This window comes from Symphalangus syndactylus, chromosome 16, assembly GCF_028878055.3.
Source record: "Symphalangus syndactylus isolate Jambi chromosome 16, NHGRI_mSymSyn1-v2.1_pri, whole genome shotgun sequence".
Lineage (NCBI taxonomy): Eukaryota > Metazoa > Chordata > Mammalia > Primates > Hylobatidae > Symphalangus > Symphalangus syndactylus.
The window spans coordinates 33,461,048-33,479,394 of NC_072438.2; the positions used below are offsets into that span (position 1 = coordinate 33,461,048).

Sequence of the window (18,347 nt, forward strand, 5' to 3'; positions counted from 1 at the left end):
TTAGGTTTTCTTTAATTTTTCTCAGTAATACTCTCAGTTTTTAGAATACAGGTCTTGTAAGCCTTTTGTTAAACTCATCCCTCAGTATTTCTTATTGTGTGCTGATCTAGTAAATAGTTGTTTTCTTAATTTTTCCATTCAATGGTTTATTGCTAACATATCAAAACATAATTTTTTTATGTTGACTTTGGATTCTACAACACTGATAAGATCATGTAGTTGTTATAGTATTTTTTTATATATATATTCCTTAGCTTTTTTTTTTTTTTGAGACGGAGTCTCACTCTGTTGCTCAACTGGAGTGCAGTGGCGTAATCTCGGCTCACTGCAACCTCTGCCTCCCAGGTTCAAGCCATTCTCCTGCCTCAGCCTCCCTAGTAGCTGGGACTACAGGTGCACACCACCACGCCCGGCTAATTTTTGTATTGTTAGTAGAGACGGGGTTTCACCATGGCTGGTCTCGAACTCCTGACCCTGTGCTTTGCCCGCCCCAGCCTCCCAAAGTTCTGGGATTACCGATGTGAGCCACTGCGTCCGGCCAGTTTGTTTTTACAAAGGACTTCCAGTACAATGCTGAATAGGACTGGCCATAGCAGACATCCTTGCTTTGTTCCAAATCTTAGGGAGGAAGTGTTCAGTTTGTTGCCATTAAGTATAATGTAGCTGCAGGTTTTGTTATAGACACTTTTTATCAGATTGAGGAAGTCCCTTTCTCTTCCTAATTTGCTGGAGTTTTGTTTTTTGTGCTTTGTGTTTTTTTGACAGAGTCTCGCTCTGGCTGTCGCCCAGGCTGGAGTGCAATGGCGCGATCTTGGCTCACTGCAACCTCCACCTGCCAGGTTCAAGCCATTCTTCTGCCTCAGCCTCCTGAGTAGCTGGGATTACAGGCACATGCCACCATGCCCAGCTAATTTTTTTTTTTTTCTGTATATTTAGTAGGGACCGGGTTTCATCATGTTGGCCAGGCTAGTCTCGAACTCCTGACCTCAGGTGATCTGCCCACCTCGGCCTCCCAAAGTGCTGGAATTACAGACATGAGCCATCGTGCCCAGCCTGCTATGTGTTTTTAATATAAAGGAACATTGGATTTTGTCTAATGCTTTATCTGCATCTATTGAGATGAGGTTTTATCCTTTTTTAGTCTGTTAATACAATTAATTATATCGATTGGTTTTAAATGTTAAACAACCTTTATTCCTGAGATAAACTACACTAGATCATAATGTCTTCTTCTTTTCATTAATTGCTTGTTTCAATTTGGTAATATTTGGTTAAGGATTTTTGTATCTTTTTTTTTTTTTTTTTTTGCGACAGTCTCACTCTGTCTCCCAGGCTGGAGTGGCCCGATCTCGGCTCACTGCAACCTCTGCCTCCCGGGTTCCAGTGATTCTCATTCCTCAGCCTCCTGAGTAGCTGGGATTACAGGCGCCCACCACCATGCCTGGCTAATTTTTGTGTTTTTAGTAGAGACGGGGTTCCGCCATGTTGGTCAGGCTGGTCTCAAACTCCTGACCTCAGGTGATCCGCCCGCCTCAGCCTCCCAAAATGCTGGGATTATAGGTGTGAGCCACCATGCCCAGCCTTTTGTATCTATGTTTATGAGGAATATTAATCTGAGTTTTGTTTACTATTTTTGTAATATTTTATCTGATTTTGACATTAAGGTAACACTAACCTAATAAGTTCAGAAGTATTCTTTTTTCTATTTTTCTGAAAGAGTTTGTGTACAGTTGATATATTTTCCTAAAATGTTTCATGGATTCAGTTTGTGTACAGTTAGTATATTTTCCTGAAATGTTTGATAGATTCACTGCTGAAACCATCTGGGCTTAGAATTTTCTTTTTAGGAAAAGATTTTCATAGATTTTAACCATGAATTCAATTTCTTATAAATTACAGGCTAGTCAAGCTATCTATTCTTTTTTTTCCCCTCTCTATGAAGACAGGGTCTTGCTATGTTGCCCGGGTTTTTCCTGGACTCCTAGGTTCAAGCAATCCTCCCGCCCCAGCCTCCCAAAATGCTAGGATTACAGGTGTGAGCTACCACATAATATTCTCTTATTACTCTTTTAATGTCTGTGGGATCTGAAGTGATGGCTCCTTTTTATTCTTGATATTGGGAATTTTGTGTCTTTTCTCTAGAGCTTTTAAAATGAATGTTATTGATTTTTTTTCACAAATAACCAGTTCTTGATTTTATTGATTGTCTTTATTTTTTTCTGGTTCCAATTTCACCAATTTCTTCTCTTTTCTTTATTATATTTTCCTTCGGCTTTCTTCAAGTTTAGCTTAATCTTTTTTTTATGGTGGACGTTGTATCATTGATTTGAGATCTAACTTGTTTTCTTATAAACATTTAACATTATAAAATCCTACAAACGTTGATGTTGTTTTTATTATCTTTCAGTTCAAAATATTTTATTTATTTTTTTCTTTTTAAACCCAGAGACAGTTCGAAATATTTTCTAATTTCCTTTGTGATTTATGTTTTTGACCAGTGGATTGTTTAGCAGCAAGTTGTTTATTTTCTAACTATTCTAGCTGTTTTATTTTTGTTGATTTTCAATTTATTTCCATTGTGGTCAGATAATATATGCCATAAGATTTTGTGTGTGTGTGTGTGTGTGTGTGTGTGATGGAGTTTTGCTCTTGTTGCCCAGGCTGGAGTGCAGTGGCACGATCTCAGCTCACTGCAACCTCCACCTCCCAGGTTCAAGCAATTCTCCTGCCTCAGCCTCCTGAGTAGGTGGGATTACAGGGGCTCGCCACCACGCCTAGCTAATTTTTGTATTTTTAGTAGAGACAGGGTTTCATCATGTTGGCCAGGCTGGTCTCGAACTCCTGACTTCAGGTGATCCACCCTCCTCGGCCTCCCAAAGTGCTGGGATTACAGGTGTGAGCCAATGCACCTGGCCAGATTCCTATAGTTTGAAATTGAATGAGACTTGTTTTATGATTCAAGATATTGTCCATCTTGGTGAGCGTTCCATGTGACCTTGAAAAGAAAGTGTATTTTGCAATTGTTGGGCATGATATTTTATGTGTTACTTAGGTTAAGGATGTCAATAGTGTCTTTCAGATCTTCTGTAAACCTACCATTTTTTTCAGTTGTTCTATTACTGAGAGAAGTGCATTAAAATCTCTAACTTTTTAGATTTGTCTATTTCTTCCCATTTCTATCAAGTTTTGCTTTATATATTTGTCATACTTTGTTAGTGGGCATATATATATATTCCATCCTACTACCTTTTTGTCTCTTGTAATACTCCTTATCTTGAAGTCTATTTTATCTAATATTAATAGCCACTGAAGCTTTCTTATTGAGTATTAGTACCTTTTAATAACATGCTACTCTTTTTTTTCTTTTTCTTTTTTTTTTTTTTTTGAGACAGAATCTCACTGTGACCCAGGCTGGAGTGCAATGGCGCAGTCTTGGCTCACTGCAACCTCTGCCTCCTGGGTTCAAGTGATTCTCCCACCTCAGCCTCCCGAGTAGCTAGGACTACAGGCGCGTGCCACCATGCTCAGCTAATATTTGTATTTTTAGTAGAGAAGGGGTTTCCCCATGTTGGCCAGGCTGGCCTCGAACTCCTGACCTTGTGATCTGCCTGCCTTGGCCTCCTAAAGTGATGGGATTACAGGCATGAGTCACCACGCCCAGCCTCAGACTAGGTTTAAACAACAGAACTTTATTTCTTACACTTCCAGAGAATGAGAAGTCTAAGATGAAAGTGCTAGCAAGGTACATATTATCCTGAAGCCTTTTTTCTTTTGTTTCTAGGTGGCCGCCATCTTGCTGTGTGCTTGCATGGCCCCTCCTTGACGCATATGTGGGAGAGAGAGGAAGCTCTCCAGCATCTCTTTTTATAGGGGCATTAATCCTATCATGACGGCTGAAACCTCATGAACTCATCTAACCCTAGGCCTCCCAAAGGCCCTAGCTCTAAATGCTATCCCATTGGAAATTAGGGATTCTACATTTGAGTTTTGGGAGGACACAAACATTCAGTCCATAACAAAAATACAGTAGTCTCTCTGTATCTGTGGGGATTGGTTCCAGGACCTTCCTCAATTCCTTGCATGCTCAAGTCCCTGATATAAAATGACATAGTATTTACACACAATCTATGCATATCCTCCCATATACCTTAAATCATCTCTAGATTACTTATAATACCTAATACAATGTAAATGCTGTGTAAATAGTTGTTACGCTGTATTGCTTAGGAAATAACAATCAAAATAAGTTTGTACATGTTTAATACAGTTGCTTTTTTTTTGTTTGTTTGAGACAGAGTCTCCCTCTGTCAACCAGGCTGGAGTGCAATAGTGCCATCTTGGCTCACTGTAGCCTCCCTCTCCCAGGTTCCAGTGATTCTCCTGCCTCAGCCTTCCCAGTAGCTGGGATTACAGGCACGTGCCACCACACCTGGCTAATTTTGTGTTTTTAGTAGAGATGGGGTTTCATTACGTTGGCCAGGCTGGTCCTGAATTCCTGATTTCAAGTGATCCACCTGCCTCAGCCTCCCAAAGTGCTGGGATTACAGGCATAAGCCACCACACCCAACTTGCAACTTTTTTAAATAATATTTTTGACCCAAGGCTGGTTGAGTCCACAGATGCGGAACCCATGGGTATGGAGGGGATGACTGTACTATTTATTTTTAAAGGCTTCTTTCTGGCTGTTTCTAATTGCAAAATCCAAGTGAGTCCCTTGGGGCTGATCTTGTTTTCCAGCAGTGTTTGCTGTCTGCTTTACTGAAAGCTGCAGTACAGGTTTTGTCTGTCTAATGGTTAATCCAACACAGTCTTCCTGACACTAAAGCTTTTGCACCCTTCAAAAATTGCTTTCGTACATCTCATTAAAGAAACACCGAGGCTTCGTCACTCTGTCTAAAGTCACAGTGAAAGCCAAAGTGCAAAAGATTATATTGTGCACTAAATTTCTTTGCCTTCAAAGACACTCAGGTTGTGGCTGACTGAATACCAATAAACATACACCAATTCAGAGGACTGAGGCCAATTTTAGTTTGTTTTTCTTTATTTCTTGTATTTGGACCTCAGCTACCCATAGTTGAGGTAATCATTCTCCTCAGTTCATTGCACATCATAACCATTGTGTGCAAGACTCTGCTCTTGTTTTATTTTAATATTTTTCCTTTCCTCACACAGTTCCTCTCACAACCCCTGCCTCTGAGAACCTAAGTGGTCACACTAATGCATTTGACATATGGTTTAGATGAGTGGTTCTTAACGAGAGCAGTTTGGCTCCCTCTACCACAGGAGACATTTAACAATGTCTGGAGGTTGGTCGGGCACAGTGGCTCACGCCTGTAATCCCAACACTTTGGGAGGCCAAGGCAGGCAGATCACAAGGTCAGGAGTTCAAGACCAGCATGACCAACATGGAGAAACTCCGTCTCTACTAAAAAAAAAAAAAAAATACAAAAATTAGCCAGGCGTGGTGGGGGCGCACCTGTAATCCCAGCTACTAAGGAGGCTGAGGCAGAAGAATCGCTTGAACCCAGGAGGCGGAGGTTGCAGCGAGTGGAGAATGCGCCATTGCACTCCCACCTGGGTGACAGAGACTCTGTCTCAAAAAAACAACAACAACAAAAAAAGAACAAACAAAAAAACAATGTCTGGAGGCATTTTTGGTTGTCACAACTGAGTAGGTGCTACTAGCATTAGGTAGAGAGAGGCCACACAGATGTGCTAAACATCCTACAATGTACACACGGCTTCGCACAACAAAGAACTATCTGGTCCAAAATGTGAATAGCAGCAATGATGATTTAAAGCCATGTGTGTATTCTGGCCAGAAGTGGTGGCTCACGCCTGTAATCCCAGTACCTTGGGAGGCCGAGGAGGGTAGATCACGAGGTTAAGAGATCGAGACCATCCTGGCCAACATGGTGAAATCCTGTCGCTACTAAAAATACAAAAGTCAGCTGGGCATGGTGGTGCGCGCCTGTAATCCCAGCTACTCGGGAGCTGAGGCAGGAGAATCGCTTGAACCCGGGATGCGGAGGTTGCAGTGACCCAAGATCGCACCACTGCACTCCAGCCTGGTGACAGAGAGAGATTCCGTCAAAAAACAAACAAACAAACAAAAAATCCATGTGTGTATTCTGAAAGAAAAAATGTGTGTGTGTGTGTGTGTGTGTGTAGAAACACAAATCTGTATATATACATATAAGCGTACATTCACACATGTACATATATAGTATCCTTTAGGGGGTTGGTTTTTAACGTACACAACTGGTATTGAGATATAGCTCTGATTCAGTTTCTTATTTTTTCATTCATCAATACATTTTTAACTTAATTAATTAATTAATTTAATAGAGACGAAGTCTCACTATGTTGTCCAGGCTGGTCTCAAACTCTTGTGCTCAAGTGATCCTCCCCCCTCAGCCTCCCACTAAGTGCTAGAATTACAGGTGTGAGCCACCAAGTCTGGCTATTTCTAACCTTTTCAACATATCTGTTGCTGTGCATAAATCTAGTTCCTAGTGGCCGGGCATGGTGGCTACCCCTAGGCTGGTCTCGAATTCCTGACCTCAAGTAATCTGCCCGCCTCAGCCTCCCAAAGTGCTGGGATTACAGAGGTGAGCCACCGAGGCTGGCCATATTACCTATATTTCTAATGTTTATGATGGGAATGAAGTGACATCTTTGTATTTTAATTTGTATTTCTTTGACTTCAAGTTAGGTTGAGCAGCTCTTCATCTACTTTAAGTCTTTAGATTTTCTCCTTCCAGGGATTGTCTGTTCCTGTGCTTTGAATATTTTTTCTACGAGGTTCTGCCCCTTGTTGTGGTTAACATACATTCTTTGCACATTCTAGATGTTGATACTTTAGGTGTGGGATGTTGCAACTCTCACACCTAAACGCACCAGCTTTGTCAGTGGTGTTCTTTCTTGAATAGAAATCCTTCATTTTTGAAGAAGAGAAATCTGTATTTTTATATACTATTTAAGAAATCTTTTGTCATTCAAAATGTGTAAAATCTTCTTACATTTTCTTTGATTTATTATTATTATTATATTATATTATTATTATTTTTTTTTGGAGATATTGCCCAGGCTCAATTGCAGTGGCGTGATCTTGACTCACTGCAACCTCTGCCTCTTGGGTTCCAGTGAGTCTCCTGCCTCAGCCTCCCAAGTAGCTGGGATTACAGGCACCTGCCACCATGCCCGGCTAATTTTTTTTGTAGTTTTAGTAGAGATGGGATTTCACCATGTTGGCCAGGCTCGTCTCGAACTCTTGTCCTCAAGTGATCTGCCTGCCTCGGCCTCCCAAATTGCTGGGATTACAAGCATGAGCCACCGCGCCTGACCAAATCTTCTTACGTTTTCTATTACTAGCCTTGTAGTTCTGCCTTTCACAGTTAAGTCTTTAATTCATTTGAAGCATTTATTTATTTATTTATTGAGAGACAGTGTCTTGCTCTGTTGCTCAGGCTGGAGTGAAGTAGCACGATCTTGGCTCATTGCAGCCTTGATCTTCTGGGCTCAAGCAATTCTTCCACCTCAGCCTCCCAAGTATCTAGGACCACAGACATGCACCACCACACCCGGCTAATGTTTGTATTTTTTGTAGAGATGGGGTTTCACCACGTTGCCCTGGCTGGGCTCCACATCCTGCACTCAAGCAATCTTGGTGCAATCAGGTGTGTGCCACCACACCTGGCTAATGTTTGTATTTCTAGTAGAGATGGGGTTTCACCACGTTGGCCAGGCTGGTCTCAAACTCCTGACCTCGTGATCTGCCTGCCTCAGCCTCTCAAAGTGCTGGGATTATAGGCGTGAGCCACCACGCCTGGCCAAGGAGTAGACTTTTTAAATTTCCTCGATAAACATCTAATGAGTTCATAGTTTGGTTAATTTCTAGACGCTTTACAAATGTGTCATTACTGTAAATGAAATCTTACTTACATTTAATATTACTTAGTATTTAATTTTCTAGTTAGTTATTGCTGGTGTAGGAAAACGCTAATATTTTTTTAATTGGCATTTTGTCTTGCAACTTTGTTGGACACTTTATTGAGACTCCAAATGACCTACAACTTGGCATCTCCCTCTATCAGGGAACAGAAAGACTACCAGAGTACCGCTTCCCCAGCTCCCAAAAGCTTGGAAATGATTAAGCAGTAAATGAATTTGGAGATCTCTCTCAGACTTGTCACAATGAAGTCATTCAGAATGAAGAGAAGTTTCAAACCATGAGTTATGAACCCAAATGCCTGCATAAAGGAATAAATGGACTAGGTGTAAAGCAACAGGGAATGGTGGGGACTGCAGCAAATCAGAAAGGACAGACTCTAATTAAAAAGGGCGGACCTAGTCAGCCTCAGCTAACTCTCGCCATGCAGCAATGAAAGCCCAGTTTTTTCACATCATTAGAGTTTTTAGGAGAAGCCCCAAATCCTTGATTTTACAATGTTAGCAATTAATTGAAAAATTTAAAAATATTGAGTGGGCCAAAAAATTATATCTGTGGGTTGGATTTGTTTCAACCTACTGGTCTGTAACCTATGGTCTAAGAATGTCCCAAGTGGAGGGGACAATAGGGAAGTAGCTGAATATCACCTCTGTACCCTACCATCTGTTAACCCAAAATATCCGAGACAGGTCTCAGTCCATTTAGGAAGTTTATTTTGCCAAAGTCAAGGATGCGCACCGTGACACAGTCTCAGAAAGTCGTGACGACATGAGCCCAAGGTGGTAAGGGCACAGCTTGATTTTATACATTTTAGGGAGACATGAGACACCAATCAATATATGTAAGATGAACACTGGTTCAGTCTGGAAAGGCAGGACCACTCGAAGCTGGGAGGGGGGCTTCCAGGTCACAGATAGGCGAGAGACAAACTGCTGCATTCTTTTGAGTTTCTGATTAGCTTTTCCAAAGGAGCCAATCAGATATGTGTTCATCTCAGTGAGCAGAGGGATGACTTTGAATAGACTGGGAGGCAGGTTTGCCCTAAGCAGTTCCCAGCTCGACTTTTCCTTTTAGCTTAGTGATTCTGGGGTCCCAATATTTATTTTCCTTTCATACCTCCTACTTCCTTTTTCCTTCCCCCCTACCCCACGTTGCCTTTACTGTGCAGGGTTCTATTCCAGCCAGCTTGGATACTAGGCTTGTTGAAATTCAGTTTAGAATTTAAAGAGAGAAGAGGAAGGTTGGGGCTTGAGGTGTGTGCTGGACCCAGATCATACAGCCTTGAGAAATCCCCGGAGGACAGATGTCTAAGGTGGGACATGAATTGACAATTAGCTTACCAGCTTCACCTGAACCCAGGTTTGACCCCAGAACCGTGCCAGCATTTCCCAACCTCATTTGGAGCTGAGCAGACCAGGATGGCTCCCATGAATTAGTCCATATGCTGGACGGGAACCAGCCTCCCATGGTGTAAGAGCTGTTGGTGGTTAAGGGCTGAATTTTGTCCTGCCACCAAATTCTCAGGTTGAAGTCCTAACACCGAGTACCTCAGAATGTGACAGTATTTGAAGATAGGGCCTTTTAAGAGTTAAGAGTTAATTAAGGTCAAATGAGGTCATATGTGTGAGTCTTTTTTTTTTTTTTTTTTTTTTTTTTTTTTTTTTTTGAGACGGAGCCTCGCTCTGTCACCCAGGCTGGAGTGCCATGGCATGGCACGATCTCAGCTCACTGCAACCTCCACCTCCCAGGTTCAAGCGATGCTCATGCCTCAGCCTCCCGAGTAGCTGGGATTAGAGGCGTGCACCACCACACCCAGCTAATTTTTGTATTTTTAGTAGAGACAAGGTTTCACCATGTTGGCCAGGCTCGTCTCAAATTCCTGACCTCAAGAGATCCAGCCGCCTCTGCCTCCGAAAGTGCTGGGATTACTGGCGTGAGCCACCACGCGCTGGTGCCCACTGCAGGCATTCATTAATTAGAGGCCAGGGGTACTGTTTAACATTCTGCAATGCACAAGACAACCCTCTCCCCCCAACAAATGTGTGTAGGTCTTAATCCAATGTGGCTGGTGTCCTTATGAGAAGAGACTAAGACACAGACACACGCAGAAGAGAGACCAACCACGTGAAGACACCGAAAGATGACGGTCATCTACAAGTCAAGGAGAGAGGACTTAGAAGGAATCAGTCCTGCTGACACCTTGATCTTGGACTTCCAGCCTCCAAAACTGTGAGAAAATAAATTTCTGTTGTTCAAGCTACCCAGTATTTGGTACTTGGTTATGGCAGCCCCAGCAAACTAATACGTTAGGGTTTTTGTTTGTTTGTTTGTTTGTTTTTAGAAATTGAGGTACAGAGTTGGGTGTGAAGATTTCTGGAGATCAGTGTTGGAAAATCCTGCAAGAACAAGAGGAAAGGCCAGGCATGGTGGCTCACACCTGTAATCCCACCACTTTGGGAGGCTGCGGCGGATGGATCACTTGAGGTCAGGAGTTCAAGACCAGCTTAGCCAACATGGTGAAAACCCACCTCTACGAAAAATTAAAAAATTAGGTGGGCATGATGGCACGGGTGCCTGTAATCCCAGCTACTCGGGAGGCTGGGGCTGGAAAATCTCTTGAGCCTGGGAGGCAGAGGATGCAGTGAGTCAAGATCATGCCACTGTCCTCCAGTTTGGGTGACAGGGTGAGACTCAGTCTCAAAAAAGAAAAAAAAAAAGAAAAAAGAACGTGAGGAAGGCAGAATTGGGCAAAGTGAGAAGCTGCATTCGGTGAGGTTGCAACCAACATGGAGTTTCGGAGCTGGAATGCCCTGCCCTTCAGCACTGTTCCAAATTGAGGCAAGGGACCTTTGTTTTCCTACATCAGTCATTCTCAAGGTGAAGGGAGTGTGATTTTGCTCCCAAGGAGGTGTATGGCTGTCACATTGGGAAGCAGGGGTGGCGAGTGCCCACCGCAGCATTCATTAATTAGAGGCCAGAGGTGCTGTTTAGCATTCTACAATACACAAGACAACCCTGCCCCCTAACAAAGAACCATCCAGCTCAAATGTCCACAGTGCTGAGATTGAGAAACTCTGCTTACATCAAGGAGCCACTGGCCATGGGCTGCTCTTGCAAGGGTATGCCCTTGGGCAGATCCTGGCAGCTTAGGGCAATTCCCAGTGTGGCGTGTAGCCGTGAGCAGTCAGCAGCTCCTGTTCCCAACAGGTTGGAAATGGGTGTGTTTGCCATGAAGAGAGGATCTCAGCAGAGCAGAGTAACTCTCTGGCCCCTCAGACTGCTCTTTCTTATGTTATAAAAATCATGACCTACCATATTTAGGACCTGATACAGTTTGGATATTTGCTTTGCTCAAATCTCAGTGCTGAAATGTAATCCGCATGTTGGAGGCGGGCCTTGGCAGGAGGTGATTGGATAATGGGGATGGATTTCTCATGAATGGTTTAGCACCGTCCCCTTGATGCTGTCCTCATGATAGTGAGTTCCCATGAGAGCAGGTTGTTTAAAAGTGTGTGGCAAAAAATATAAAAAATAAAAATAAAAAAGCATATAATAGGCCAGGCACGGTGATTCACGCCTATAATCCCAGCACTTTGGGAGGCTGAAGCAGGCGGATTGCCTGAGCTCAGGAGTTCAAGACCAGCCTGGGCAACATGGCAAAACACTGTTTCTACTAGAAATACAAAAAATTAGCTAAGCATGGTGGCACATGCTTGTAGTCCCTGCTACTCGGAGGCTGAGGCACCAGAACCTAGGAGGGGGAGGTTGCAGTGAGCCGAGATTGTGCCACTGCACTCCAGCCTAGGCGACAGAGCAATATTATCTAAAATATATATATATTCAAATATATATTCAAATATATATATTCAAATATATATATTCAAATATATATATATTCAAATATATATATTTATATATATATTTGAATATATATATTCTCTCTATATATATAGATATAGATCTCTATCTCTCTATCTATAGAGAGAAACAAAAATAAAATAAATGGAAGTCTGTGGCACCTGCCCCGGTCTCTCTTGCTCCTGCTCTAGCCATGTAAGACATGTCTGCTTCCCCTTCGCCTTCTGCCATGATTCAAAGTTTCCTGAGACCTTCCCAGAAGTCAAATAGCTGTCAGCACCTTGTTTCCTGTACAGCCTGCAGGACTCTGAGCCAATTAAGCCTCTTTTCTTTATAAATTACCCTGTCTCAGGTATTTCGTTATAGCAATGCAAGAACGACCTAATGCAAGACCCTATCCTGTAGGCTTTACATATATTATCTCGCGTAAGCCTCATACAAAGCCCAAGAGGTGGTTTTCATCGCCCCATTTTATAGTACAGGAATCTGAGACTTAGAGAAGGTTAATCACTCACCTAAGGTTACTGAGCTTGTCAGTTACAGGACCAGAATTTGAATCCAGGACTGTCAGCCTTCAACCTCTGGCTTTTTTGCAAATAGGAGGGACAACATTTGCTAAAACAAGAGCAACACTCATAGGAGGAGGAAGAGGATGAACTGCAAGCTTAGCCTGGAATGAACATAGAGCCCAGGCTCAGAGCAGCACGAAGCCCTGAAACAATGTCTGATATTGTGCGAACATTCCAAGGCCAGACCTGAGCTCAGGATTCCTGGAGAGAAGCCTCCTGCCACCTTCCTATCTGCAAATATTAATGGGTTATGAAAAATAAGCCCTCTCACCAAGAGGACTTTTCTTTTTCCCCTCCTCAAGGAGAATGTATGGACCTCTAGACTTTGTATGGTAACAGTAATTATAAAAAAGGAAAAAAAAAAAACACTTTCTAGTAGTCAATTGTATAAAAATAATTTTATTTACTACTGTAAATAAAGTAGTGCAAAGAGTAGTTTGGACCAACAATATTGCATTACTGATTTATTTACTACCTTAGCAGCATGTAGTATACAGACATTCTGCTCTTCCTCTTCCTCTCTAACACACACACACACACACACAGACACACACATCCCTGTACAGACTCAGGCCTAAGGGGTAGGGATGAAACTATAAGCTAAAGGCTTACTTTCTGTGTATTCCGTTGCTGCCAGTCTATTCTAACGGGTAACTCATGGAGAAGACTACAGTTAAGTACTAAGAATCTTCTAAATGTAAGTTCATGGATTGCAATTGAAATGTAAAAGATACCCGACAATGCCATTAAATGATTCGGAAGCGCTACGACCCTAGAAAAATTCAAGGAGAAAAATGTAAACCAATTTACAAAGCTATCGCCCTCCCTGCATTTCCAGACATAAACAATTTATTTCAAGGTGTCTTATAACTGCTAGGTCTTAGAAGTCAAAGAGAAATCTATCAATTCGGCTTTGAGGAACAGGGCTGTGGCAAGCACAGGTACCAAAATATTATCTACCTTGTAGAGTAGTCATAATTTTCTGTTCTTCAATAAAGGGATGAACCACGCACTATGATTCTTAAGACACATCTTAGTGTATAAGAATCCAGATCTGCCATAGGGCAAGCTATGACTCCTAATACATACGATCACTGGAACAAAAGTCTGTGATGGCCCAGTAAACTTCCCCACGTGCCCTATGATCAAGATGTTCCTTGTATGTGTTTGATGACCTTTGGTATTACCACTGCCTGATCTGGGTACTTCCTTGTAATTTGACTTTAAAAAAAAATGACACCAATTGCAAAATTTGCATCCAGTTGACAAGACATTTAAGGTGTTTATCAGGATCATGCCCTGGCCCCAGCTTCCCAATACCAGCTGTTGAAAAGATTCTCTCTCATCTGGAGAGAACTGGAGTGCACAGTTCACCCACGTGGCTCTGGGTTATTAGTTACTGTGGGCTGGTCTTGGTCAGAGGCAGCTGCAGCTGGAGTCACAGCTGGACTTGCAGTGGACGTGGCAGTGTCTGGGGAGGCCTGGGATGGTCTTGGAGGGGGATCGCTCGCTGCAGAGACACATGCACAACAGGTGCTGAATACTCAAAACAGTGCATTCAGAATGTACAACCACACCTAGAGACTCTGGCAAGCGAGGAGAGATGCATCTAGTCTAATGACCCTGACACTAACTAGCCAGGCAACTCTGGACCCATTATCTAAGTTTAAGAAGATGCCACCGCATGCTGACAATCTGATTTCTAAATAAAAACCCTTCAAGAGTTTCACCTCCAAGTGCCGATGCTCATCCCCAAGGGGACATTCTAGGAAGTTCAAGAATGGGTCCCCAAACTTCCAGCTTTTCTGGATATATGCAGGAATTCTTCGGGCCCCTTCCAGTACCTACAGAAGAGGTCGTGGATTCCAACACTCTTCTGAAAGAATAGGAGAGCGATGGGGAGGGGCAGGATGTTGTAGAATGATGTGCCCTTTCTAAGTCATTAAAGCCACTACTCTGGCAGGTGATGTAGTGATTAGAGCCCCAGTGATGAGGTACAAAGACCATTTTGCAACAGTCAGGAGAACTGGGTTGGACAAGTCTCATTTATCTTATGCTAACAAGTGACCTTGGGATAGATACAGATGGCAGACATTTTGGTTGTAAAATATTTGAGTCTCCTGGGCCTCGGTTTTGTCACTTGTGAATTGACAGTCTTGGATTAGATGATCTTGAAACCCACTTTGATCCTAAGATTTACCTTCCTGATGATCTCTGAGGAAGTTAATGAAGTACTAAGGCATGTATTTTCAAGCTCAGGGTAATGTTTAAATCACCATGGTAACAAGATAAATCAGCAATCAGTTTTCTGATTTAAAAAAAAACAAGTGCCAATGTGTAAATGTAGAAAGGATGCATAATTAGCATTGCCACCATTTAAAGCTTTGCTAAGAGCATAGTAAAAATATTCGATGCTTCTACAGGAAGTTAGTAATTATCTTTGTGAGGACTCCCCCTCTTCCACTGGGGGGTTTGCAATCACCGCACAAGCCCCCCACAGCCTGGCCTAATTTTAAAGTGGCCTCTTTGTCTCTGCTCACCTGGAATGTGTGCTAATTTTATTACTGGACTAGAATCAAGGTAACCAGGACAATAAGCATGCTGTTTAAAAAATTATAGAGTATATTCCAGAGCCAAATAGGAGTGATTTGTGAATTATTTGCTCCCTGGGGGACCATTTTCTGTACATTAGTGAGAATTATCAAGAACTGGCCCAAACTGCGGCCCGTGGGCCAAACATAGTCATTGCTTGTTTTTATATGGCTCATGGTTTAAAAACAGTTTTTACAATTTTACACAGTTGAACAGAAAAAGAGTAATATTTCGTGACGTGAAAAATATATGAAATTCAAATTTTGCATCCATAGTAAAGATTTATTAGAAACCCAGCCACAGGCCGGGCGCTGTGGCTCACGCCTGTAATCCCAGCACTTTGGGAGGCCCAGGCGGGTGGATAACCTGAGGTCAGGAGTTTGAGACCAGCCTGGCCAACATGGTGAAACCCCGTCTCTACTAAAAATACAAAAATTAGCCAGGCATGGTGGCAGCTCCCAGCTACTCGGGAGGCTAAAGCAGGAGAATTGCTTGAACCTGGGAGGCCGGAGGTTGTGGCGAGCTGAGATCTTGTCACTGCACACCAGCCTGGGCGACAGAGTGAGACTCTGTCTCAAAAAAAAAAAAAAAAAGAAGAAGAAGAAAGAAACCCAGCCACAATGGCTGCTTTTCAGCTACCAGCAGAGTGAAGTAGTTGTGACCAAGACAGCCCTGAAGGCCCAAAATATTTATTATCTGGTCCTTTACAGAAAAAGTTTGCTGATCTCTGCTGTTGTTAGGAAGAACATCTGCTTGCTGACTGACCAGATGGAAGCAAAAAAGAAAGAATACGTGGGACTATGTTGGATTCATCCTGAAATGAGAGAATGTTTGCACAAAGGAGGTATAAAGGGGAAAGCCCTAGAAATTGCATGCTATAAGTAAGATCATGCCTACTTCATCTGGGCCTCTGGATCTAGCAGGGACCAGATTCGTGTCACTGAAACACTTTTCAGGAGTGGAGATACTGGTAAGATGTCAAGCTAATGAGATAGGACAGAGTACAACCTCCTCATGAAATCTCTCTGACTATAAGGCTACTGCTTTCTTCATAAGCACTACTTTGTGACATTTTACTATAATTTTAGTAGAAACCTCATTAGCTGGAAATATAGATGACAGGAAACAGCAGGGAGAGGTTTAATTAATCTTATACATATCACCTTACTCTTTTTAAAAGAACATTAGGCTAACCACTTAGCTGGAAGGAATGAGTTGTCTTAAATTATAAATGTATTGAATAGGTTGACGTTGGTTTAAAAGGTTACCTAGTTGTACCGAGGAGCTAGCAGTTCTACAAATCTTGCTCTATATGGTGTATTCTATTGAGACATAAAGTTGACATGATATTAGTAAGGAAGGGCTCTTTCTTTGAAATAGTGACTTCTATTTTCCACTTCAGTTCTCGCCTTTAGCTTCCTTCAGGCAGCTGGCCAGGCTCTGTGAATTTTTGGTCTCAGGGGAGGTTTGTGGCGGGGCAGAAGTGGAGACAGCTCCAGATATATACTTTACTTTGGGATTTTTTGTTTTTCAAAAGCCTGATCAATTAAGGCAATTACACTTGGTGTACCCTCCCAAAGAGTGGACAAGGAGAGTGCTTTTGAGATGCAACAGGTGAGGAAAGGAGCTTTTTGGAGTCTTTGGGTTGTACCCACAGCAGGGCATCTACCTTGCCCCATCAGCAATCAGAAATGAAGACTTAGGAGAAGAAAGGCTAATGATGCTTGGCTTTGGCAAAGATGATGGAGTTCCCAGGTGACCCAGAAGCTGCAAAGCCAGTGGACCTGGGGGAACAATGTAGGCCCAGGGTGATGTGTGTTCTGCTATCAGACTGGTGACTATCTGAATGACCCTAGGGCCACCCAAACCCAAGGACCTTTCCACCACCATAGGAGATATAAGCAGCAAGAAAGACTGAGCTGCCTGGTGGGATGCGAGCCAGGAGTCAAACACAAGCTCCCTTGAAGGAAGGAATACGTATATTTATATGTATTCTTCATATATAAAAATAAATATATGTTCATTATATATAAATATATATTCTTTATATATTTAAGTATATATGATGAAGATCAAGACATTGACTAATCTATTGAAAGTACCAATTGAGCTATCTTGGTATTTTTGATAGATCAGCCAATGTTTTTGTTGAAATGCTTTAAAAAATAGTTGAATGGACTGGGCACGGTGGCTCACGCCTGTAATCCCAGCACTTTGGGAGGCCAAGGCAGGCAGATCACGAGGTCATGAGTTGGAGACCAGCCTAACCAACATGGTGAAACCCCGTCTCTACTAAAAATACAAAAATTAGCTGGGTGTGGTGGTGCACACCTGTAATCTCAGCTACTCAGGAGGCTGAGGCAGGAGAATCACTTGAACCCAGGAGGCAGAGGTTGCAGTGAGCCGAGATCAGGCCACTGCACTCCAGCCTGGGCGACAGAGTAAGACTCCATCTCAAAAAAAAAAAAAAAAAAAATAGTTGAATGGGCCAGGTGCAGTGGCTCACGCCTGTAATCCCAATACTTTGGGAGGCTGAGTCGGGCGGATCACTTGAGGTCAGGAGTTCAAGACCAGCATGGCCAACATGGTGAAACCCAGTCTCTACTAAAAGTACAAAAATTAGCTGGGTGTGGTGGCGGTCGCCTGTAGTCCCAGCTACTCCAGAGGCTGAGGCAGGAGAATCGCTTGAACTCAGGAGGCGGTGGTTGCAGTGAGCCGAGATCGCGCCACTGCACTCCAGCCTGGGCAACAGGGTGAGACTCCATCTCCGAAAAAAAAAAAAAATGTTGAATGTTTTAGAAAGAGTCTAACAGCAAAGAAAAACATACTGGGCTTTGGTCATTGTGTCTGTTTCTGAGGTAAATCAAGCTATTTATGTGTAGGCGTTACCTAGCGTCAGCATGCTTTAATTGCAGGTCAAGTGCCCCAGAGGACATATTCCTAGGGAACTACCAGCTAACATTTGTAATTTTGTTTAGTTTTTGAGATGGAGTTTTGCTCTTGTTGCCCACGCTGGAGTGCAATGGAGCAATCTCAGCTCTCTGCAGCCTCTGCCTCCCAGCTTCAAGCGATTCTCCTGCCTCGGCCTCCCAAGTAGCTGGAATTACAGGCATGCGCCACCATGCCCAGCTAATTTTTGTATTTTTAGTAGAGATGGAGTTTCACCATATTGGTCAGATTAGTCTAAAACTCCTAACCTTAGGTGATCTACCTGCCTTCGCCTCCCAAAGTGCTAGGCGTGAGCCAGTGCGCCCAGCCCATTTGTGGAGTTTTAAACACTTTACATTGTGTTACCTCATTTGGTTATCTCAACTACAACAGGCAGTGGGTGTACTACTATTTCTGCTATTTACAGAAGAGGGAACTGAGGCACAGAT

General features: G+C 42.8%; 1 protein-coding gene across 4 annotated transcripts in view; it reads right to left on the minus strand.

Annotated features, from left to right (window-relative positions):
* The window catches only part of SEL1L3 (SEL1L family member 3), a 152,579-nt gene that overhangs the window by 22,419 nt on the left and 111,813 nt on the right, over positions 1 to 18,347 (minus strand). For 2 of the 4 annotated variants that reach the window (XM_055245889.2, XM_055245886.2), the window contains exon 24: positions 12,758 to 13,888. The exons of the other annotated variants lie outside the window; for them this stretch is intronic. In XM_055245889.2, coding sequence (XP_055101864.1) covers positions 13,749 to 13,888 — 140 coding nt within the window. In that variant the 3' untranslated portion in view covers positions 12,758 to 13,748. Of the gene's footprint in view, positions 1 to 12,757; positions 13,889 to 18,347 lie in introns of those variants that run through there. 4 annotated transcript variants of the gene reach the window in all.